The 25,616-nt window shown below is 44.3% G+C and overlaps 1 protein-coding gene across 1 annotated transcript; it reads left to right on the top strand.

The window, feature by feature from the left end:
- Positions 1-1,643: 1,643 nt before the first annotated feature.
- LOC134571399 (putative leucine-rich repeat-containing protein DDB_G0290503) lies at positions 1,644-23,176 on the top strand. The gene is made up of 8 exons (XM_063429604.1): positions 1,644-1,739; positions 7,825-8,116; positions 8,405-8,590; positions 11,603-11,686; positions 12,129-12,196; positions 13,038-13,338; positions 13,528-13,707; positions 21,594-23,176. Exons 1-8 carry the CDS (start codon positions 1,644-1,646, stop codon positions 22,736-22,738), a joined length of 2,352 nt encoding a protein of 783 aa, XP_063285674.1. The 3' UTR covers positions 22,739-23,176.
- Positions 23,177-25,616: the final 2,440 nt, after the last annotated feature.

Raw genomic sequence — 25,616 nt, 5'->3', positions numbered from 1 at the left:
ATATTGCTTTGTTCGTCATTAAGGCTGTATTTGTCCAAATTTGACTCAAACATCTCAGCATTAGTAAATGCATCCACTGACGTGTCATAAACTGTTTTCATTAATTGTTCATGGATTTTCAAATTACGTTTTGCAGCACTGTCCTGGAATTAACATTTCTGCAAATCACTCTGTGAGGATACATTTTCAGTATCTATTGGTTCTGAGATTAGATTTTGTGCCTGTATTTTTCTTGTATTAACACACACTAGCTTTACTTCATTTCTAAGCTGGCAAATAAGATAATTTCTTAGTTCATCTCTATCCTCTAGTTCACAGACTGTTTCTGACAATCTCTCACAGTTACAGCATGTACTCTCTGTTACATTGTTACACTGTTCATTTAAATCTGATTTTATTAAAGACACGGAGGCTCATATTATGCATAACTCTTTCTTTATTTCCTCAGCAGCAAAGATAGAGGAATATAAATATTATCAAAAAATGAAAGAAAAAACTGTACAGGCATAACAGGTAGCCAATCACATAATAGAGGAAGTAGCTATATAAGTCCTGTGTCTCCCACAATCCCCCTCTTTCTTTGTTGCTTCCTCAGACAGCTAAGTACCTTACTGAGCTCTACTACTGATTGCATTTTGTGTTGTGTTATTTACATGTATTTTGCAATTGTTGCTTATAGCTCTTAATATTATTATACTTCTGTATTTGGTGTTTGTTTTTGACCACATCGTTGGTGTAGTTGGGTGTTCTCCCCTGGGACTTTGCCCGCCATCGCGGGCTGTGCTTTCCCCTCCATCCCGCCCCCGTTCTCTCTGATCGCTTTTCGGCGTGGTTAATCTGCCGCGACGGTCCTCTCTCTGCGACCGCGGCTGAGTGTGCTCGTTCCCCTCTCATGCGCTGCCCGCGCGGGTAGGTGCACGCGCCCCTTCCCCCGCCGGGAACCGGCCCGCGAGCGCACTCTGACACGTGCGGCGGCCATTATGGGCGGTCATTTGTGTCGCCCTGTCCTGCCGTGCGGTCGGTCCCTGTTTCTCGGGTTCCCCTGCTACACCAACGATCGAGTTATAATCCGTTTGCTGTTCTGCTGGGTTACTCAACCCTTGTCTGGTAATTTTCTTTAGGTTTGCCTTAGTGCAGTTTTACCCTTAGTGACTACCGCCATTATGCAGGATCATAAGGATGGGCCTACTGACCCCTCTGGGGATTTCCCGAAAGACACCCCTGAGGGCGCTATGGCCTCTCAGGAGTTCCAGGCCTTATTGGAGGCCACCATGGCGTCCTCCCTTCAGAAGGCTATTGCCTCCGCTATGGGGGCTGTTTCGTCCTCCTTCACCCAGTCACTTCATTCTGTATTTTTGCCTCCCATGGCTACCCCTACCCCCCTGGGTGTGGGGTCCCCTTCCCCTGCCCAAACTGTGCCGGGTGCCCGTAAGGCTAAGGCAAAATATCGCCATATCGGCTCCCACTCCTCGATGCAGGCCTTGCCTGCCATGACTGACACGCCTCTGGCGGTCGCGGATAGCGCGCACCCCACGCGCACAAGAGCCCCTGGCCGGGCTAAAAAGGCTAGGTTATGGAAACGGGCTAGAGCCCTGGATAATGGGTCGGATACCGACCGGAGTGTGGAAGATGATTCCGATATCATGGAGTATGACTCCTATGTTGAGGGCGAGTCAGACGAGGATCAACCCCCTACGGGTGTAACCCCTACTGGGTCCTCTGCCAACCCACGAGGAAAAGTACCAGACCCCACTGGGGATGATAATAAGGGGCTTTTAGACCCACAGGGTAACCCCCTGTTCGACCCGGACGACCTACGTCACCCGAGGTCTGCTGAATGGGTCCCTCCGGACCATATCGCCCAATATGTGGCTAAACGGATTCGCACACCTCTGTCCAAGGAAGGCCGCAATAAATTGCGCGCCGAATGCCCACGACCTTCCCTCCCTGGCGCTGCCTGTAAAACCCCAGACGTTGACCCTCAAATCGCCCAGTTTCTGAATAAGTCTGGGTGGAAGCCTAAAAAGGGTCTTGATCACTCCCTGAAAGGGTGCCAAGATAAAATTCTAGATACGCTGGGCCCCCTGTCTAAGCTCTACGAGCTTCTTGACGCCGCTCGTAATGGTGACTCAGTTCTGGATGTAGATGTGGCCATAGGGTGGGTCCAGCGAGCTATCTGCCTTGTGGGGAATGCTAACACGGCTATGTCCTCCGAGAGACGCAAGGCTATTCTTTTGAAAATAGACCCTAAACTGGCCGCTATGACCGTAGCTGAGCCTGACTCAGCCGATGAGGGGATGTTGTTCGGCACATCCTTTGTGAAGGACATGGGGTCCTATGTTAAAACCTTTACGGCTATCGACAAGGCGCAGGCAAATATGAAGCGCGTCTTCGCGCCCAAGGTTTTCGGTGGGGCCGGGCGTAGCAGGAACCGTCCACCCGGCCGTGGTTTCCGAGGCTCATTCCGTGCCACCAGAGGTTCCTTTTTCCCCTCTCGAGGGTTCCAGGATCCGAAAACGCCTCCCTTCTTCCCGGCTAGAGGGAGATCGTGGGGCTCCAGATACCCCCGTGGTGGGTCTTCGGGCAGACGCCCTTATGGTGAGTACCCCTTCTTCCCTTCTCGATCAGGTTCGGGTGGCGGGGAGGCTGGCCTTATTCTACCCAAAGTGGGCAGTTATAACCTCAGATGCTTGGGTTCTGCAGTGCGTAAAGGGTTACCACCTAGATTTTGTTTCCCTGCCTGTTCAAACGTATACCCCCAGGGAATTGTCTCTCCCACAGGAGCAAGACGCGATGATCTCCGCGGAAGTCGCGGAGATGTTCTCGAAGGGCGCCATCGAAGAATTGCCGTTCGCCACTCCAGGCTTTATGAGCAATCTCTTCCTTGTACCCAAGAAAGGGGGCGGTGTCCGCCCAGTGATAAATCTTCGCCCTCTCAACGCCTTCCTACGCTACCAGCATTTCCAGATGGAAGGCATTCATTGTCTCAGAGACCTTCTGAGACAGTCGGATTGGATGGCCAAGTTGGACCTGAAGGATGCGTACTTCACGGTTCCAATAGCAGTAGAATCCAGGGACTACTTGCACTTCACCTGGCACGGACGGCGTTGGCGTTTTACATGCCTGCCGTTCGGTCTCTCCTCGGCCCCTTGGTGTTTCACCAAGGTAATGAAGCCGGTGGTGTCGTTCCTCCGTACCCGAGGGGTTCGACTGATTATTTACCTGGACGACATCCTAATCATGTCCCAATCGTTGGAATGCCTGAGGTTGCATTTAGACTGGACGGTCAACCTCTTACAGAACCTAGGTTTTCTGGTCAACTGGGACAAGTCGGTCCTGAAACCCGCCCAGTCTATGGAGTTTTTGGGGTTCCAGGTGGATTCCGTACGGCAGTTCCTGTACTTGCCGGAGTCCAAGATAAAAGCCATCCAGAAGGAGCTTCGTCGGGCTCTTCGTGCTTCGGACTTGTCGGTCCGGCAGCTGGCAAGGATTATCGGTCTACTGGCCTCCTCCATTCAGGCGATATTCCCAGGCCCTTTGCATTACCGGGCTCTCCAGCGGCTCAAGGGGTCACACCTACGTTCGGGTCAATCGTACGAATCCCGAATTTGTTTGGACGAGGAATCCAGAGACGAGCTGGTATGGTGGTTGGCACACATGGAAGCCTGGAACGGAAGGGCGATTTTCGGTTCCGTTCCGGACGTGATCATAGAATCAGATGCCAGCTTGCACGGCTGGGGGGCTCGTTGTGGCAACATTTCCACGGGGGGCAGATGGTCCGACGCAGAGAAGTCGTTACACATCAACTGCCTAGAACTTCTGGCGGGAGCCTTTGCGATTCGCAGCCTTACCCCTGGAAGGGCGAACTGTTGTGTTCTCCTCAAGTTGGACAACGTATCGGCGGTCCGATACATAAATCACCTGGGCGGCACCAAGTCCAAGATGTTGGCTCTACTGGCGAAGGACTTTTGGCAATTCTGCCTTCTCAACAACGTTTCGGTGACGGCGGAACATATTCCGGGTCTGGACAATTCCGGTGCGGATTGGAACTCCAGGCATTTGAGAGACTCGGGAGACTGGCGATTGCACGCCTCGGTCTTCCAAGGCCTAACCAGGCTGTGGGGACGGTTCGAGATGGACCTGTTCGCCTCTCGACTGAACACTCAGTTGCCGAAGTTCTACAGTTGGAGACCGGACCCGGCGGCTGTGGCGACGGATGCCTTTCTTCAGGAATGGCCTCCGGGCCACCTGTATGCCTTTCCTCCATTCAACATGATTGCTCGTATGATCTCGAAGCTGGTTCGTCACGACTGTTGTCTAGCTCTGATCACCCCTCTGTGGAGATCCCGTCCGTGGTTCCCTCGTTTGATGGAGTTGTCCATAGACTTCCCTCGTCTGTTACCGAACTTCCAGAACCTCCTTCTGGATCCGGATGGGAACTCACACGAATTGGTGCTGCAACACCAGCTGCCCCTAGTAGCATGGTTCCTTTCAGGGGACGCTGGCTTGTCCCTGACATTCCACAGTCAACTCTCTTGCTCCTCGATAACGCCTGGGCTCCGGGCACGCGATCAGCTTACCGAGCTGCATGGAAGTCTTGGTCTGATTGGTGCATGGAACGGGCAGTGGATCCCGTATCTGCCCCTCTCCATTTGATCCTGGGGTTTCTCACAGCCCTGTTCGACTCAGGCAAGGCATACAGGACTATCAATGTTTTTCGCTCGGCCATATCTGCCGGTCACGGAGGTTTGGAAGGTTTACCCGTCGGCAAACATCCTTTTGTATGCCGTCTTCTCAAGGGTATTCGCTTCGTCCGTCCACCTAGGTCGCGGTTTTCGGCCTTTTGGGACGTCAACATAATGTTGCGGTTTCTGTCGGAGTGGTATCCTAACCATGACTTGACTCTTAAACAACTATCCTCCAAGATGGTTATGCTGTTTTGCCTGGTCTCTTGTAAGAGAGTCTCCGATGTCAGGGCTCTTGATTGGGGTGCCTTTGTGTTTACTCCTGAAGGCGTTCCTTTCAACATATCTAGGAGAACTAAGTCGGCATCCAAATCCTTCGTATATCCTAGATTCTCGTTATGTCCGGCACTCTGTCCGGTGGATTGTTTGAAGGCCTATCTAGAGGCTACGCGACCGTTGCGTTCATCTGACCGACATCCCCTATTCATTTCGTTTAAGGCTCCTCATCGCCCAGTATCGACACCGACGCTAGCGCGTTGGATTCGTTGGCTTCTATCCCTAGCGGGTATAGACACGTCTATCTTTACGCCTCATTCTGTACGAGGTGCTATGGCCTCGAAGGCATCCACAGTTGGTTGCCGTCTGGAAGACATCATGCGCGCAGCGGACTGGTCCCGAGAATCGACCTTCAGAGACTTCTATTTCAGACCAATTGAACACATCGCATCTCAAGTGATAGCACAGCTTTGAACTTGCATAATATGAGCCTCCGTGTCTTTAATAAAATTCCCAGATTTTACTAGTAACATGACGTAAAGTCATGATTTTATTAAAGACACGGAGGCGAGTATTATTCCCTCCCACCCTCCCGGTGTGGATTTGGGATAGGAGATGCTTCGATGCTATACAGGTATGTTGTCAATTAGGTCTGTATTGAGTTCATGTTTCGGTATCGTGTAATTTTATCATGCTTAGATGATTTTGGCAGTTTTATATTGGTTTCTAATCTTATATATTTTTCTATTCCAGAATCCTGTTTCATGTAGAACTCCTCACGGTTATGTTTGGTAAGTCTACAGTTTTGAGTTTGGAAATTACCATATTTCTCTATCTTTTTTTAGCTTGAAGTTATCGTTTTGTTTCCCGTTTCCTGTTTGGATCAAGTGGGACATCGTTTTATCTTACCTGGTCTTCGGTTTCGCAAGAAAGAGGGGGATTGTGGGAGACACAGGACTTATATAGCTACTTCCTCTATTATGTGATTGGCTACCTGTTATGCCTGTACAGTTTTTTCTTTCATTTTTTGATAATATTTATATTCCTCTATCTTTGCTGCTGAGGAAATAAAGAAAGAGTTATGCATAATACTCGCCTCCGTGTCTTTAATAAAATCATGACTTTACGTCATGTTACTAGTAAAATCTGGGAATTTGTCTTCTGTTAACCCATACAAATCTACTTCTTTTTCTGCTGATTCTAAATTGTCTTGACCTGCATCTCGTTTACAAATCAATGCATTGTAAGTACAGACTAGTTTCATAACATTTCTGATATTTTGTTTTTTCTTATTAACAAACAATTTCTTGGCAATTTCACTATTGGCAATTTCACATTGTGTGTATATAGATTGCCACAACACAGCATCTGAATAGCTGCTACTAAATGCAAACTGCAATTTACTTTTCTCCACAATTCCATGTTACTCACCAGATCAGTTAGTTCTGTCTATTTCTTTGCTTTGTCCACATAGCTGCGCAGTTCTGGGCTCGGATCTGGAAACTTGCCAATCTCCGCCACGTGCTTGCTTGCAGAATACACGTTGCATCTTGTGCTTTTTTCAGTTATAGAAAATAGTCTTGTACAGTCTTTCTAGTTTGAAAGCTTTTTCTTTTTCTTACACGGTTCTTTTTCTGTGCAAATATTCGTAGTATCTGTGACACAGTCTAGATTCTTTTTTTTTCTCTTCAAGTTTGATTTCCCAGTTCCAAAACTCAGCTTTGTACCTCGATTCTTTGCTCTCCCCTCGGGAAGTGGGAACAAAACATGAATAGAAGACTGGCTGGCTAGCCAATGTAAAAATGTTGTTTTTCTGTGTCTTTTTCTGGTTGATTGGAATCATTATTTTATGTATGTTTTTTGGGTTAGAGGCTTGCCATGTTAATATAGGTCTATATTAATGAAAAGTACTAATATGCAATCTGACTTACGGTTTCTTCAGGTTTATTCTTAGTTACTGATACATAATAAAACAGCAAAGGGTGTTACATGATCATGGATGTTCAACAGCAGATGGTAATTGCTGGACTTCTGAAGGTAGAGTTACATCGTTACATAGCTGTACAGGAAGAAGAGAAGAGAGAGAGAGACCTTGTGTCCCTTTGTTCAGTTACTATACAGATGTGCCCATACTGACGTCAGAGTATAACTCTAGCCATATAAGGACAAGACCCTCAATGCACATTTTGGAACTCTCATACAAGAAAACCTTGCAACGTATTGATACAATCTGTTACTTGTGTCAACCCAGAAATCCATAAATAATCAATAGAAACATAGAATATGCAATATTCTACAATTCTATATTATGTTTATTATTATTAATAAAATCTGTGGACATATTTGACCAATATATTAATGTCAGTGCTTTATTGGGTTAGTTATTATGGGGGTAATTCCACCTACCCATATGGAGACTATGTGCCTGTCATGATACCAACTTAGAAAACTGAAACTCAGGTTTAAATCCCAGTCAGACCACCTCACAAGTAAACGCAAGACACCTACCAATATATATCTACCTACCTCAAATAATAGGTTGTTACCGCATCTCTAGCGTTATGCACATTATTTGTATTATATTTGCACCAACATGATAAATGTACTTATTGAGCTTAATATGCATTAATGAGGGCTGGGAATCTAAAGGATATTTCTAGAAATGAAGGCAGTGACACGTTCAGCTGATATTAGTTATAATGTTACAGTAACCTTCAAGCTAATGGTCCATTATTACTGCTTAAACCTTATCTCCCAAAACTCTCACCATCCAGTCATTTCCAAGCACTATAGACATATGAAGACCTCAAGCCTTCTCTAACATGTCGCGTGCTAATCATGAAATAGAACCAATAATCTATAGCTATCTCCTTCTTCTAGAAGGAAGAAGCAGGTTGTGGGGATCAGTTCCCGGGTCCCCGTGGATCATCTAAAATGGCTCCTGGACCTGCTCCGATCAGATCCTTTCAAGGATGTTGTGAAAGATGTGAGATATCTTCTAATCAACAATTATAATACATCTGAATGGAAGAAAGAAGTACAGCAATGCACTGTGGGAATTCTGCATCATACAAAACACCATGGAAGGGTTAATATCACGGATATCAATAATGCTATGTATGAAGAAGAACTAAGTTATCTCCATGACCAACACGGTGAGACAAACTCTTTCATCTCCTTTAAGTAATATTATCGAGTGTTTTCATTTATAGATCATACAGCTGGATTTACATTACATATGGATGTTTAATATTGGGGTCTCTATTATTAGTACAATTATATGGTAAAGTTCTAAAATTGGAGTTATCAGTAGAAATATGCCATTGGTTTCTATGGTAACTGCTCAAAATTAGGAGCAGGTTTTCATTGATGATCTCCAGTGAATCTAATCTTATTTCGATCTCTGCACTGGACACTCACTTGCTTGGTTTTGTGTTTGACAGGTCGGGAGAGGGTTATGGTAGTCATAGATGACATGGATCAGTTTGATGATGGTGAGAAGGAGAGGATTCTGGGAAGCCAGCCAACAATCCAATTAAAGTCCTCTGACCTCCTCCTTATTCCTGAAACTAGGAAGGAAGAGGCTGCCCATAACAATATCAAGCAAATCTGGGATGTTCTTGGAGGAGGTAATTTGAGTTTGCTTGTTTTGAGTTTGCTTGTTTTAGTCTTGAAAGGGACATTTCAGCTAAAAAAAACTAAACAATTTTTAATCAGATTTATTAACTAAATAATGCTGGGCAAAAATAACATCCACAAGACGTACTTTGAAACCAAATGTATGTACCTTTCCTGGTTAAACAATTTGTTATTATTATTATCTGGTATTGGCCAAAGACATGGAAACACACACTAGGTACTATAACCATTTCATCTCATCTGTGACGTGGCTCCACTGTCCCGCCACGGCCATTGCAACACTGACCAACATACACTTACTGACAGACACACACACACACACACAATAAAAGACACACTCACTGACAGACACACACACTCACTCTCTGACAGACACACACATTCATTCACTGACTGACACACACACACACACACTGACAGACACACACACTCACTCACTGACAGATAAACACTGACAGACACACAAACTCACTCTCTTACAGACACATACACAAACACACTCACTCACTGACTGACTGACAGACACACACTGACAGGCACACACACTGACAGACACACACACACACTGACTGACAGACACACACACATTTCCACATTCTTGCACACACTAACATAATTTTCCTTATTGCTCCCTACCTTTGGGAGCTCGTGTAGGGCATCTCCCTTTGGTCCTGTGGGATCTTCTCTTGGGATGTCTCCTACCTGCTCCTCACTGCTCCCTCACGCGTGCAGTTTAGTGATTCCGGGTGCCAGAATGATGTCATATTACGGCACCCGGCATCACTACAGAGGGCACGCAACCTCTCCTCTCCTGCAGAGTTAATTTTAGCAGAGTAGGCACCTGTAATGTGGGGATAGCAGGTGCCTACTCTGCCTTAGTAAGCATGTCAAACTCGTGGCTCACCGGGCCGCAAAGATGTTCATTGTGGGACGCGAGTTTGACATGCTTGACATACATAGAACAGAATTCTCATAAATGGTCCAAGTGTTTGCAATGCCATTCATTGTTACATCGTAGCCATTTACTGAAAACGATAGAAGCACTGAGGGCAAACATTTGGATTCTCCTTTTAAAATTAAACAAAAAAACACCTGGTGGTTTTAGTGTGTATTTTATAATCATATTGTATTATTTAAATTGAATCGAACTTTCACAATGTCAGCCTTGCTAATGTTGGAGTGAATAAAGCCATTTTATTTAAATAGAGCAGTGTGTGGCATGCAGGGTAATGTATAGCTGGTAAATTATTCTACAATGCTTTGTAGGTGTGTATGGTATTTTACCAAACTCTGAAGCGTTGACTTGTGTACTTTAACCTTAATGTGTGACAATGAAATACATTCAATAAATACACACATTTTATACATCTGTGCAAATTGCGATGTGTAAAAATAGTTCATGGGATGAGTACCCTCACAATATATAACTCCTCCTGTAGGTTCACCTCACATAATATGTCATAAAACAAAAAGAGAAGGGGGAGAGAAAAGGGCTAAATAGTGTAATACAGCAAGATATAATGTAACAGAGGTAAGTATGTATATCTTTCACTCACAAAGCTGCAGTATATCTGCTCAAACTGTATCGCTCCACTACTCCTCTAATGTGAAGGGATTCCAATCAGCAGCATTCCAGGCCGACTTTGTGTCCATCTCAGGTTCTTTATTTAAAACAATTCACCCCTTCGTAGTACGTTCTGTCCCAGTGAAGGCGCTTGATGCACCACTCGAGTGGACGCCGGCTGTCACTAGCTCTGGTTCTTGGGCGCACTTCGAAGTTCTGGAAAGCAGGGCTTAATGTCCTTCATGACTACAAATGTGATGACGCGTTTCACCAACGTCTGTTTCAACAGATCTGCCCATCTCTTCTTGCTCCGCTTATTTACGTCCACCCTAAAGAACGTTCATATTAAAACAGGTCCGGACAGGTATTTCATTGTCACGCAATAAGGTTAAAGTACACAAGTAACTCATATTGGTTTATGCACTTTAATTTATCTTTTTGTCTTAAAGACACAGCGCACCTATATTTTATTTTATGGTTTTAAGAGTGAATTTTCTTTGTGCTATATCACTATTATACCGTGCTGTTTTTTGGGGGTTTTTTTTGTATTGTTTGATGAATCATTTTCAGTGCTTTGTTCACTTCATTCCCTTGTTTGTTTTAGTATTCATATGATCTTCTGGTGTCTCAGCCCATGCAGGCATTGTGTCGAAATATATATCTGCATGTAATGTGCCAGCATAGTGTATATTCATTTATATGTAATGTAAGTGCAGGTATAATGCATGTTTATTTGTCTCTCTATATATGTGTTGGTGTGTAAGTGTAGACAAAGTGTTTGCATGTCTTTATGTTATGTATATGTGTAATTGCAGGCAGTGTGCAGCCATTAATGTCTATATCTCTTATATCTCTGCAGGGAAATACACCCATGTCGTACAGCTCGATGTAATGTTGTCGATTTATAAATCTAACATGTAACATGGATAATATTGCAGTTAATCCCACTAACAATTCTCCTGTTCTGAGTGTGGTTTTAAATGCCGCTACAAGACATGGAATTACAGAGGGGAGGAGACAAATAACAGGGCATTAGGGGTTTAGGGGTTAATAAGCATTCTGATAATTAGTTTCAGGTCCAGTTTTAGAAGAAGAGATGATCCTTGGGAAGAGTCGGTATTTCCTTACAGCAGCTATATGAATACAAAATAACAGATTATATGATTATATTATAATACCGTTTTTATTGGACTGACAGCGTTTTCGAATGACAAGCTTTTGTGAGATCCTCTATTTCTGCTTTATCTTTAGACTTGGGAAAGGGAGGTTCTCCTGAAAGCTTGTCACTGCAAAATTCTGCTAGTCCAATAAAAAAGGTTTTACAAGATACAAAATGCATCTGTTCTTTTACATCTGCAAAACTGAGCTAATACGGCTACAATCTCTAATATATATATAAACACTTAATGTTACTGTTTGTCTTTGATTGCATTTGCAGAGCCAGAAGAGCCTCAGAGGCTGACCCAAAGCAGAGAAGCAAAGAGGGGACAACCAAGACCAACCGAGACAACGCCAAGCTCCAGTAAGAATTACACATAGGTTATGGTAGTCTTAGATGACACGGATTCTGCAAAGCCAGCCAACAGTCCAATCAAAACTTTCTCCTTAGTCCTGAAAGTGGGAAGGGAAATTATGGCCTCAAATTACTATGTTTTGCTAAGCTTTTCAAATGATTTCAGATATGTAAAACATTTTTTTTACTGATTTGTTCAAAATATTTAATCTATAAAAAAATCCAAATATTAAATCATTTCTCAAAATATTAAGTCATTTTAAAATGCTGAAATATTAAGTTGATGTCTATACCACTAATTGTACAGAAAATAAAACTAATCTGTTGCTACTTTGATAATAATAATAATAACAATAATAATAACAATAATAATGATAATAATAATACGATTTCAGAAAACTTTGAACATACTGTATATCTCAACACATGTAACATTTTACTTCCATGTCAGAAATGAGTAAAATTCAGAGGGAACCCGACAAATCCCAGCACCGAAACCAATCCAAAGCGTGCGAAAAGGTAGGTCTGTGAGGTTATCTTTTGCCATGAGGTGTATTTTTTATTTTCACTTATTGATTTATATATTTAGATGAATGAAGTCTTAGTAAAAAGTAACTAATTGCAGTGTTTTTTTTAGTTAGATTGCACAATCCAAATTTATTTCATTCTAAATCTTCCTCTTAACCCTTTCCCTTCCAACAACATGTAAACTCACGCTATGAGAAAAACATTTTGTCCAAACAGCCCCTTTCACCTTCCTGTTTGTCCTTCTGCATCTCTGCGAGTGACTGTAAATAGCAACATACATGGCTGCCATCATGACACGTGGGGCCTCCTACAAACCCAATGGATGGGCCCAACGCACACACACAGTTACATACTTACTCCAAGACTCCATGAGCAGGTGTGTGCATTGAAAGTCAGAACTGAAACCCTGGGTATCTACACAAACAAATTAAGAGAGCAAAATAGTGAAAAATACAATTAATAACTCTTAGAACTGTCCATCGTTGCTGAAGGTCAAACTAGTCCCAATCCGATATCTGTTCTATCAAAACGAGATTTCCTTTTAAGATAGAGAGACACATTATTAATAAATGAGAGATGGTAAGTTAGGCTTGCGGGTGCATTATAACAATTGTTTTACATTTATTGAATTTGATTAGTCCCTAAATAAATGAAACTGTAATTTTGGATTTCAACAAATGGCTATTTTGTTTTACAAATGGTTATATTGTCAGATTTGCTTTTTCTTAATTACATTTTTTTGATATTTCAATACTTTTCAGTACGCACGCTGTGTATAAGGATATAATCTACTTGTAAATAACGAATCCTGACTGTCCATTCTCTATTTTAGACAAACACCTCTTGCTCATTAATCCCTCCTTCACCGAAGCACATTATCAGTATCTTCTCGAGGTGCACAGACAGTTATTATCAGTGGTTGATGGACAAGTTGAAAGGACAAGAGTTTTGCAATATGGTGGATGATGTCCGCGCTGTCTATATTTCTAATAAGTATTCTGAGTTTTCTAGAGAGATCACAGAGTGCACATTTGCCATTTTATATCATTCGTATAGATGGGGACGCATTAATTTAACTGATGTCAAAGACTCCCTGTATGACAAGGAGCTCCAGGATCTATCTCAGCGTCATGGTGAGTAACAATAAAACCATTTACTCACTTTACTCATCAGTTTACAGAATACAAGCACTAACTAAAGCTAAAGACATATCTGCAGGTGTGAGTTTTATTGGCAATAAGGATAAAATAGAGAAATGGCTTGTATCTGGAGGAAGCCTGTTCCCTCTATATTGACCTTATTCCTCTGTGTGGTCCTTACAGGCAGGGATAATGTTATTGTGGTAATCAATGACATTAAAACCACCAGCTCTGAGAAGAAGCTCAGGATCTTGGAGAACCAGCCCAGTATTAGAAGACGGGCCAGAAAACTATTCCTCTTTGAGGAGAAGAATAAATTGCCTGAGAACTTGGAGAAGTTACGGGAAATTCTAGGAGAGACAAGTATGTTTTGTCATTCCCCGCATCTCTGTACTATGAGGCTCATTTTTATTTCTTCCATCTGGAAACAACGGACTGCTCAGGGAGTGCTGGTTATAGAGAGCCGGAGAGAGTGTACTGCTCAGGGAGTGCAGGTTATAGAGAGCCGGAGAGAGCATACTGCTCAGGGAGTGCTGATCATAGAGAGCTGGAGAGAGCGTACTGCTCAGGGAGTGCAGATCATAGAGAGCTGGAGAGAGCGTACTGCTCAGGGAGTGCAGATCATAGAGAGCTGGAGAGAGCGTACTGCTCAGGGAATGCAGGCTATTGAGAGCTGGAGACAGTGTACTGCTCAGGGAGTGCAGGTTATAGAGAGACAGAGAGAGAGTGTACTGCTCAGGGAGTGCAGGTTCTAGAGAGACAGAGAGAGAGTGTACTGCTCAGGGAGTGAAGGTTATAGAGAACTGGAGAGAGAGAGCCTACTGCTCAGGGAGTGCAGGTTATAGAGAGCTGGAGAGAGCGTACTCCTCAGGGAGTGCAGGTTATAGAGATCTGGAGAGAGAGCGTACTGCTCAGGGAGTGAAGGTTATAGAGAACTGGAAAGAGAGAGCCTACTGCTCAGGGAGTGCAGGTTATAGAGAGCTGGAGAGAAAGCGTACTGCTCAGGGAGTGCAGGTTATAGAGAGCTGGAGAGAGAGCCTACTGCTCAGGGAGTGCAGGTTATAGAGAGCTGGAGAGAGCGTACTGCTCAGGGAGTGCAGGTTATAGAGATCTGGAGAGAGCGTACTGCTCAGGGAGTGAAGGTTATAGAGAACTGGAGAGAGAGAGCCTACTGCTCAGGGAGTGCAGGTTATAGAGAGCTGGAGAGAAAGCGTACTGCTCAGGGAGTGCAGGTTATAGAGAGCTGGAGAGAGAGCCTACTGCTCAGGGAGTGCAGGTTATAGAGAGCTGGAGAGAGAGAGCGTACTGCTCAGGGAGTGCAGGTTATAGAGAGCTGGAGAGAGAGAGCCTACTGCTCAGGGAGTGCAGGTTATAGAGAGCTGGAGAGAACATACTGTTCAGGGAGTGCAGATTATAGAGAGCCTGAGAGAGCGTACTGCTCAGGGAATCTGTTTTATCCAGCGCTCGTGTTAAGGTGACAGGGTGCACATTAGTGTAAAGCAGCTCATTAAATTCCAGTTCCGATTTTATTAATTTTGTTTTATTCAGTTTGAAGTGCCATTTGCTCAACTACTGATTCTGACAGTAAAATCTAGCTGTTTGGTATTGCTTTACAAAGCAAAAAAAAATAATGGACCCCAAAACCAGTACAATTATTATGGATTGTAAGTTTTGTATCGGAGCGCCAGTACTCTGAAGAGTACCTCCACCAAGTCTGCTTCCTCGTAGCTATCAGGGACCCTGGAGCACTTCAGGCCCAGTCGCCGAGGCTTGACTGGGGTCGCTCAGGGCCTTTTCCACTCTGGACCAAACACCAGACGACGACACTTGGTGAAGTTTAAAACAGCAACTCACTTTAATAGACATAGCACACATATTTTAAACCCCTAATTTACATAGAGCACTATAGTAGAAGGAAGGATGGGTTCAGAAAATAGCAAGGGCTTATGGGAGATTCAGGAGGGACAAAGCAGCCAGTTTAAACTGGTCTGGCAGTGTCCCTGGGACAACGCCCTGCTGGAGAACAATAGGACAGGAAAAAGGGGGAGGGGGAAAGGCACATACAAGCAATACATTCAACATACTCTGCACCATGAATGCTGACTCCTTCGATCAACAAATCCTGTTACCCTTCCATTCCCAATAAGTAACGCAACACCGTGTAACGTGGGTAAGGGCAACGGCCACAGCTTTATTTAAACCAGCATAACCAAATACTGTCAGCTGCTGGTTTTACACTTTAAACTTCTTCCAGAGCCTCTTCAGCCTGTCCTTCATCATCCACCAAATTCAGGCTGTGACTCCCCAAGCCTGTCCGGGCATTATTCATTTACCAAACTTGCTGGCTCAGGAAATGTCAGGGTACCTGTGGTCTCTACCTCCAAAAGAGGTAGAGACTTAGCTGTTCCACCATCCAGACGGTCTGATGACTCCCTTCCCCGCGGTCTATCCGGTCATGCAAGGCCGGCCGCGAGGGAGTGACTGCCTTTTACACCATCTAGGCAGGAAGTCATCATCAGGACACTCCCCCGGATCGACCTGTCAGTCAATTGCTGCAGGATCAATCAGGACGTCTTGGAGGTGTGGTTACTGCTCTGAACAGGGTATTTAACAGAGCTTCTTTCATTAGCTCATTGCCCTGTCGTGGTTCTAGCTTGTTCTAGTCACTCAGTGCTTGTGTATTCTATTATCCCTTTTGGTTTTGACCCGGCTTGTTTACCTTACTCTGCTTATCTCTGTTACCCTTGATTTGGCTTGTCTCTCGCTTACCTGTCTTCTGTTACCCTCGACCTCGGCTTGTCTTTGACCATTCTATACTGTACTACTTACGTTAGTCCGGCCATTCTAAGGTCCGGTATACGTATCTGGCTACTGTTTGTACTCTGCGTGTTGGATCCCTGTCCCGATCCTGACATTACGACAGGGCCAATGGATCCTGCAAGTACAAACAGTCAGCTGGCTTCTCCTGATCCTAGGTTTGAAGCCATGGATCACAGAATGGATCAGATGGCGCTTGCGCTACAGGCTCTATTATCTCATGCCAATAACCCACCAGAGGAGATACGTAATACCCCTGTTTCTCCTGTCAGTTTAGGTCTAGAGGTAGCCACAGTGGGTGCTTCTTCTCGCATTACCCCCCCAGTACGCTATGGTGGGGCTCCTGAGAAGTGTCGTGGTTTTTTAAACCAAATTAGTATCCACTTTGAATTGCAACCCCGCTCTTATCCTACAGATAGGGCAAAGGTAGGATTTATTATCACCCTACTTATTGAGAAAGCTCTGAGATGGGCCAACCCACTATGGGAGAACGATAACCCATTAGTGTATAACTATAACGCATTTGTAGCTGCTTTTAGAAGAACATTTGATCCTCCAGGTAGAAAGGTTAATGCAGCCAGATTACTGTTGCGCCTGAGACAGGAGAACCGAACACTGGTGGATTATGCACTAGAGTTCAGGTCTCTGGCGTCAGAAGTCAAGTGGAATGAGCAGGCGTATATGGATGTATTTTTGAATGGCCTATCTGAAGTAATCCTTGATGAGGTTGCTACCAGAGAACTCCCTGAGAATTTAGAAGATTTAATTTCGTTCATCTCTCGTATAGATGAACGTTTAAGAGAGAGACAGAACACTCGAGAGAGGAACCGGAGACCTTCTTTTAGGTTAGCCCCCGCTTTTCCAAGTCCTGACTCCACGGTATCTTTGCTTCCTGAACCTATGCAGATAGGTTATACCCGCCTCTCTGAGGAGGAAAGACAGTACAGGAGAAGAGAGGGTTTGTGTATGTATTGTGGAGCCAAGGGTCATTTACTCTCGAACTGTCCTAACCGTCCGGGAAACGCTCGCACCTAAGTCTCTCTAGAGGACAAGCCTTGGGTGTTTCTATTTTGTCCTCTACTCCTAATTATAAAGATCACAGGCTTCTGCTACCAGTTTCCTTAACTTGGGAGAAGGAAGTAGTAAGGGCTATGGCATTGATAGATTCCGGTGCTGCTGAGAATTTTATCGACCAAGCCTTTGCTATTAAGAACAATTTCCCATCCCAGCTAAGGGAGACACCCTTGGCCGTTGAGGCCATAGATGGTAGACCACTACTAGACCCTGTTATCTTTCGTGAAACCATACCCATTAGTTTAAATGTTGGTATCCTACACGTGGAGAATTTATCTCTTTTGCTCATTTCATCCCCTTCCGTTCCCATAGTTCTGGGGTACCCATGGTTGAAGAAACATAACCCTATTATCGATTGGGAGTTAGGGGAGATACTCTCGTGGGGCCAGGGTTGCCAGGATAGGTGTTTATGCAAGGTTTCTCCATTAGCTAATGTTAACATACCTGAGACTCCTATTCAGTCCACAGAAAGACAGATACCAGACCTTTACCTAGACTTAAAGGCAGTATTTGGCAAGAAGAATGCCGATTCTTTGCCGCCACACAGGCCATTTGATTGTAAAATTAAGCTTCTACCTGGGACTATGCCTCCGAGGGGCCATGTATATCCTTTGTCTGTTCAGGAAAACTTGGTTCTAGAGGAGTATATTCGGGAGAATTTAGAAAAGGGATTCATTAGGAGGTCTTCTTCCCCGGCCGGGGCTGGGTTCTTTTTCGTTAAGAAAAAGGATGGCACGCTGAGACCTTGTATCGATTACCGAGGCTTGAATAAAATAACTGTCAGAAATGCCTATCCTATTCCACTTATTACCGAGTTATTTGATCGTCTTAAGGGCTCCAAAATCTTCACCAAGTTAGATCTCAGAGGGGCATATAATTTGGTGAGAGTCCAGCAGGGACACGAGTGGATGACGGCGTTCAATACTCGGTACGGTCACTATGAATACACAGTTATGCCGTTTGGACTTTGCAATGCTCCTGCAGTATTTCAGGATCTGATTAATGAGGTACTTAGGGAGTTTCAACATGATTGTGTCATTGTCTACCTAGACGACATACTGATACACTCTAGGGAGATTGAAACTCACCATAGACAGGTCAGAGCGGTATTACAGAAACTTCTGCAACATGGTCTATACTGTAAATTGGAAAAATGCAGCTTTGATCAGTCTCAGATAGATTTTCTTGGTTACGTGATTTCTGGGGAAGGTTTTAAGATGGACCCTTACAAACTCCAGTCTATTTTAGATTGGCCATTACCTAAGGGACTCAAGGCTATTCAGAGGTTTATTGGTTTCTCCAATTATTATAGGCGCTTCATTAAGGGTTACTCGTCTATTATTGCGCCCATTACCAATATGACCAAACAGGGGGCAGAAACTAAGACGTGGTCTCCTGAAGCTCTCGCTGCTTTCAAGAGGCTCAAAGAACTTTTTGCTTCTGCTCCAATATTAGTCCATCCTGATACGACTTTGCCGTTTCTACTCGAGGTCGATGCCTCTGAGACAGGAGTAGGTGCGGTTCTGTCACAAAGATTAGCGGTAGATAAACCATTACACCCGTGTGGTTTTTTTTCCAGGAAACTTTCTGGGGCTGAGAGCAGATATGACATCGGACACAGGGAACTGTTAGCAGTCATTAAAGCCTTAAAGGAGTGGAGACATTTGTTGGAGGGGACCCTACACCCTATTACGATTTTGACAGACCACAAAAACTTGTCATATATTGGGGAGGCTAAGCGCTTATCCTCTAGACAAGCTCGTTGGTCCTTATTCCTGACTCACTTCAATTATGTACTGACTTACAGACCTGGTTCTAAAAACTCTAAAGCCGATGCATTATCTCGCCAATATGAACCTTCTACTGTACCTGAACCAGTTCTTTCTTCTATAGTTCCGAAGTGCAATATCATTGCTAATACGAATCTCAGGATTCATTCTCCATTACTGGCCGAGATCATTAAGTTGCAACATCTCGCACCTAAACAGACCCCTGCGGGTCGTCATTTCGTTCCTCCTGCTTTTCAACTGGAACTTTTACAGTGTTTACATAATAGCAAGATGGCGGGACATCCTGGTATTCGCAAAACTTACGCCTTGATCTCTAAGGACTTCTGGTGGTCTACTTTACGGAGGGATGTTGAGGAGTTCATCGCTGCATGTGAAGTTTGTACTAAAACCAAACAACCCCATACGCTTCCATGTGGACTCCTGCAACCCTTGGAGGTTCCAGAGAAACCATGGTCCTGTTTGGCAATGGACTTTATTGTCGATCTACCTATCTCTAAAAGACAGACTGTTATCCTCACCGTGGTTGACAGGTTTACTAGGATGGCACACTTCATTCCCCTGCCTAAACTTCCGTCTTCTCCCGAATTGGCAGAGATATTCGCCAAGGAGATTTTTCGCCTACATGGGATACCCTCTCAAATTGTATCGGACAGAGGCTCCCAATTTGTTTCCCGCTTTTGGAGGTCCTTCTGCTCTCAACTTGGTATTAAATTAAACTTTTCTTCTGCCTATCATCCTCAGTCTAACGGAGCTGCTGAACGTACCAACCAGAAAATTGAACAATATTTACGATGCTTTGTTTCTGAACACCAGGATGATTGGGTCGGTTTGATTCCTTGGGCGGAGTTTGCACACAACAATCTCGTTTGCGATTCTACTCATTCAAGCCCCTTCTTCATGAATTATGGTTTTCATCCGTCTATTCTTCCTTCGGATTCTCCTTCCCAGGGGGTGCCGTCGGTTGATGTTCATGTTGCCAATTTGAGGAAGTTGTGGGATCAAACTCGACAAATCCTTGTGCACAACTCTATGTTGGTCAAGAAACACGCTGATAAACGTAGAAGGGCGGCTCCGGTCTTTGTTCCAGGTGATAGGGTATGGCTGAGCACGAGGAACATCCGTTTAAAAGTGCCCTCCATGAAGTTCGCTCCTCGTTATATTGGACCCTACAGGGTGCTGACCCGTATCAATCCGGTTGCGTATCGTTTAGCTCTTCCTAATACCTTATGCATTCCGAACTCGTTTCACGTTTCATTGCTGAAACCACTCATATGTAACAGATTTTCCTCCACAATAGCCCCTCCTCGCTCCGTTCAGGTGGAGGGTCAGGAGGAGTATGAGGTCAACTCTATTATTGATTCTCGAATCTCCCGGGGGAGAGTACAATATCTGGTTGATTGGAAGGGATATGGTCCTGAGGAGAGGAGTTGGGTACCTCAGGAGGATGTTCATGCTCCCCGTCTCCGCAGGGCGTATCACTCTCGCTTCCCATCTCGTCCCGGTTCATTCCGCCCGGTGGGCGTATCTGAGAGGGGGGGTACTGTCAGGGTACCTGTGGTCTCTACCTCCAAAAGAGGTAGAGACTTAGCTGTTCCACCATCCAGACGGTCTGATGACTCCCTTCCCCGCGGTCTATCCGGTCATGCAAGGCCGGCCGCGAGGGAGTGACTGCCTTTTACACCATCTAGGCAGGAAGTCATCATCAGGACACTCCCCCGGATCGACCTGTCAGTCAATTGCTGCAGGACCAATCAGGACGTCTCGGAGGTGTGGTTACTGCTCTGAACAGGGTATTTAACAGAGCTTCTTTCATTAGCTCATTGCCCTGTCGTGGTTCTAGCTTGTTCTAGTCACTCAGTGCTTGTGTATTCTATTATCCCTTTTGGTTTTGACCCGGCTTGTTTACCTTACTCTGCTTATCTCTGTTACCCTTGATTTGGCTTGTCTCTCGCTTACCTGTCTTCTGTTACCCTCGACCTCGGCTTGTCTTTGACCATTCTATACTGTACTACTTACGTTAGTCCGGCCATTCTAAGGTCCGGTATACGTATCTGGCTACTGTTTGTACTCTGCGTGTTGGATCCCTGTCCCGATCCTGACAGGAAACCCACAGCTGTGACAAAATTAAAAACAGAGAAAACACAACAATTCCCAAATGTAACAATCGGGGAGGGTGGGTGGGGAAAGACACTGCCAGGCTCCCTTAGCATTGTTCAACAGTAGTCTGGAAATTTTCCCAGAATTCCCTGCTTGCAACTGTAAACCAACTGTATCCATTTGGTTGCTATGCCAACCCCTGAGGGCAGCGATCATGTTTCCCCCCTCCCTATTCACTCCGGGGGCTGGCCTTGGCTGGGCACAGGGTGACCAAAGCACAAGAGGAATCTTGGGACCTACATATAGTGTCTTTTTTTCCATCCCCAGTGATGGTGACCACCGTGATAAGCATGCATTAACTGGGTTGATAATATATCTTAGTAATGTTACTATTTCCATTTATTGTAATATCTGCCTTTACGCTTACTTTTGTTTGGCCCTTGTACTGACACTGACCGGTTTCATCCACAGAAAGGACCCAGAAACATGGATATAATGACAGTGCACGTCAAGTCAAAGAGATCAAAAGACTAGAAAAGTCACGTGACTCTCTGGAAGAAGCAGAAGATGGGGATAAAGTGGGTTGTGAGAGACGATTGACGGAGACTCAGGATTATATAGAGTCTAGAGATGAAGATTGCGCTGCTTTGTTACAAAATATACTCACTAATCATGGCAAAGAAACATCAGAATATATACAGAAACGCTCACGGGTACAAGAACAGCTGGAATGTTTACTAGCTCAACTTTGTCACAAAGAAACAATGATAAAAACCCAACAACAAACAATACAAGAGCAGTCGCGATCATTACAGGAGAAGGAACACACAATACAGGAGCAGGCGCGATCATTACAGGAGAAGGAACACACAATAGAGGAGCAGGCGCGATCATTACAGGAGAAGGAACACACAATAGAGGAGCAGGCGCGATCATTACAGGAGAAGGAACACACAATACAGGAGCAGGCGCGATCATTACAGGAGAAGGAACACACAATACAGGAGCAGGCGCGATCATTACAGGAGAAGGAACACACAATAGAGGAGCAGGCGCGATCATTACAGGAGAAGGAACACACAATAGAGGAGCAGGCGCGATCATTACAGGAGAAGGAACACACAATACAGGAGCAGGCGCGATCATTACAGGAGAAGGAAAACACAATACAGGAGCAGGCGCGATCATTACAGGAGAAGGAACACACAATACAGGAGGAAACTTGTACAATTAAAGACAAAGAATGTACAATAAAGGAGCAGATACAATCATTGAAAGAAAAGGAACGTATAATACAAGAGTACACAAAAAAAATTAAAACAATGGAGAACACACTACAGGACCAAGAAGAGGTAACAAAAGCATGTATATGTGAAACGGAAATTAAAAATTCTGAAATAGTAAAGATGACACGTACATTGAAAGAGAAGGAAAGTAAAATAGAGGAGATGACGCGTACATTGAAAGGGAAGGAAAGTAAAATAGAGGAGATGACGCGTACATTGAAAGGGAAGGAAAGTAAAATAGAGGAGATGACACGCACATTGAAAGGGAAGGAAAGGAAAGGACATGAACGAAGCAGACAGAGTCATCAGATGAGAGCTTGGACAGAATGATGAAGCAGACAGTTGGAAGCCAAGTAAAACACAATACAACAGAAAACAAAAACACTGCAAGAACAACACTAGAAACTAAAGGAAAGGACCATAAAAAATTATATGATAATACACTCAATACAAGAACAAGCAAAAACCATTATTAATGAATAGCAAGAAAAAGAACAGAAACATATATTTGTTTTGGGAAAATAAAACAAGTAATGGAAGTGACATAGGCATTGCGGAACAGGGAACACTAACTATAGAAGCATAAAAAAACACAATACCAGACATCCCAACATGCAAAAACTCATTTCAGGAAGGTGATTAACCAGCTACTGTGCCCCCTTCCACAATCTCCGGAGTGGGTCGTAGTGGGGTGATAGGGGCTGTAATTGGGTTGTTAGGAAATGTAGTGTGGGTTCCCTTATGGAGCTGCACGCACTATCCCATGAGAGAGCGATGGGCCTCTCATCACGTGACTAGCCGGTGCTCAGTCAAACTGCGCGCCACCGGAGAAAGGATACCGAACAGGACTTCAAGGGGAAAAGAGAAGGGATCTTTGTGTGTGCATAGACAGTGTTCTGGGAGGCAGCTAATTGCTGATTTGCAGGAGGCAGGCTAGTGGGAGGTATGAAAGGAAGGGGGTGGGAGATATTGGGGAAAGATATGAAAGGAGAAGTCCTGCGCTTAAGCTGCAAGGACTACAACACACATCAGCCCCAATATATAGTAAAAACCAAAGAAAAGAAAATGTTACTTGCGCTTTTTCCTTAATCCCTATGTATATTTAGACAAATGGAGGTCATTTAGTTGCTCCAATGGCCATTGGAGGGATGCCCGCCTGCCAACGTCAAGGCAGACCCCCCCTAAGCGGGTCCTAACACTGACCCTTCAGCCTGCTTCCTTGAGCTTCTGGCAAAGATATCTCCAATGAGACAGAAAGGGGTATTTTTTATATACACCCCTTTACTTATTAACCCTTAATAGGGAACACATGGGATGGGTAGCAGCATTGTAACCAGGCTGTGTGATACAAAGTAAATACAAATACAAAAAGAGAAGTCCTGCGCTTAAGCTGCAAGGACTACAACACACATCAGCCCCAATATATAGTAAAAACCAAAGAAAAGAAAATGTTACTTGCGCTTTTTCCTTAATCCCTATGTATATTTAGACAAATGGAGGTCATTTAGTTGCTCCAATGGCCATTGGAGGGATGCCCGCCTGCCAACGTCAAGGCAGACCCCCCCTAAGCGGGTCCTAACACTGACCCTTCAGCCTGCTTCCTTGAGCTTCTGGCAAAGATATCTCCAATGAGACAGAAAGGGGTATTTTTTATATACACCCCTTTACTTATTAACCCTTAATAGGGAACACATGGGATGGGTAGCAGCATTGTAACCAGGCTGTGTGATACAAAGTAAATACAAATACAAAAAGAGAAGTCCTGCGCTTAAGCTGCAAGGACTACAACACACATCAGCCCCAATATATAGTAAAAACCAAAGAAAAGAAAATGTTACTTGCGCTTTTTCCTTAATCCCTATGTATATTTAGACAAATGGAGGTCATTTAGTTGCTCCAATGGCCATTGGAGGGATGCCCGCCTGCCAACGTCAAGGCAGACCCCCCCTAAGCGGGTCCTAACACTGACCCTTCAGCCTGCTTCCTTGAGCTTCTGGCAAAGATATCTCCAATGAGACAGAAAGGGGTATTTTTTATATACACCCCTTTACTTATTAACCCTTAATAGGGAACACATGGGATGGGTAGCAGCATTGTAACCAGGCTGTGTGATACAAAGTAAATACAAATACAAAAAGAGAAGTCCTGCGCTTAAGCTGCAAGGACTACAACACACATCAGCCCCAATATATAGTAAAAACCAAAGAAAAGAAAATGTTACTTGCGCTTTTTCCTTAATCCCTATGTATATTTAGACAAATGGAGGTCATTTAGTTGCTCCAATGGCCATTGGAGGGATGCCCGCCTGCCAACGTCAAGGCAGACCCCCCCTAAGCGGGTCCTAACACTGACCCTTCAGCCTGCTTCCTTGAGCTTCTGGCAAAGATATCTCCAATGAGACAGAAAGGGGTATTTTTTATATACACCCCTTTACTTATTAACCCTTAATAGGGAACACATGGGATGGGTAGCAGCATTGTAACCAGGCTGTGTGATACAAAGTAAATACAAATACAAAAAGAGAAGTCCTGCGCTTAAGCTGCAAGGACTACAACACACATCAGCCCCAATATATAGTAAAAACCAAAGAAAAGAAAATGTTACTTGCGCTTTTTCCTTAATCCCTATGTATATTTAGACAAATGGAGGTCATTTAGTTGCTCCAATGGCCATTGGAGGGATGCCCGCCTGCCAACGTCAAGGCAGACCCCCCCTAAGCGGGTCCTAACACTGACCCTTCAGCCTGCTTCCTTGAGCTTCTGGCAAAGATATCTCCAATGAGACAGAAAGGGGTATTTTTTATATACACCCCTTTACTTATTAACCCTTAATAGGGAACACATGGGATGGGTAGCAGCATTGTAACCAGGCTGTGTGATACAAAGTAAATACAAATACAAAAAGAGAAGTCCTGCGCTTAAGCTGCAAGGACTACAACACACATCAGCCCCAATATATAGTAAAAACCAAAGAAAAGAAAATGTTACTTGCGCTTTTTCCTTAATCCCTATGTATATTTAGACAAATGGAGGTCATTTAGTTGCTCCAATGGCCATTGGAGGGATGCCCGCCTGCCAACGTCAAGGCAGACCCCCCCTAAGCGGGTCCTAACACTGACCCTTCAGCCTGCTTCCTTGAGCTTCTGGCAAAGATATCTCCAATGAGACAGAAAGGGGTATTTTTTATATACACCCCTTTACTTATTAAC

This window comes from Pelobates fuscus, chromosome 8 (genome assembly GCF_036172605.1).
Source record: "Pelobates fuscus isolate aPelFus1 chromosome 8, aPelFus1.pri, whole genome shotgun sequence".
Classification (NCBI taxonomy): Eukaryota; Metazoa; Chordata; class Amphibia; order Anura; family Pelobatidae; genus Pelobates; species Pelobates fuscus.
The sequence above is the reverse complement of the archived record's forward strand: the minus strand, read 5'-3'. Positions and strand labels throughout refer to the sequence as shown.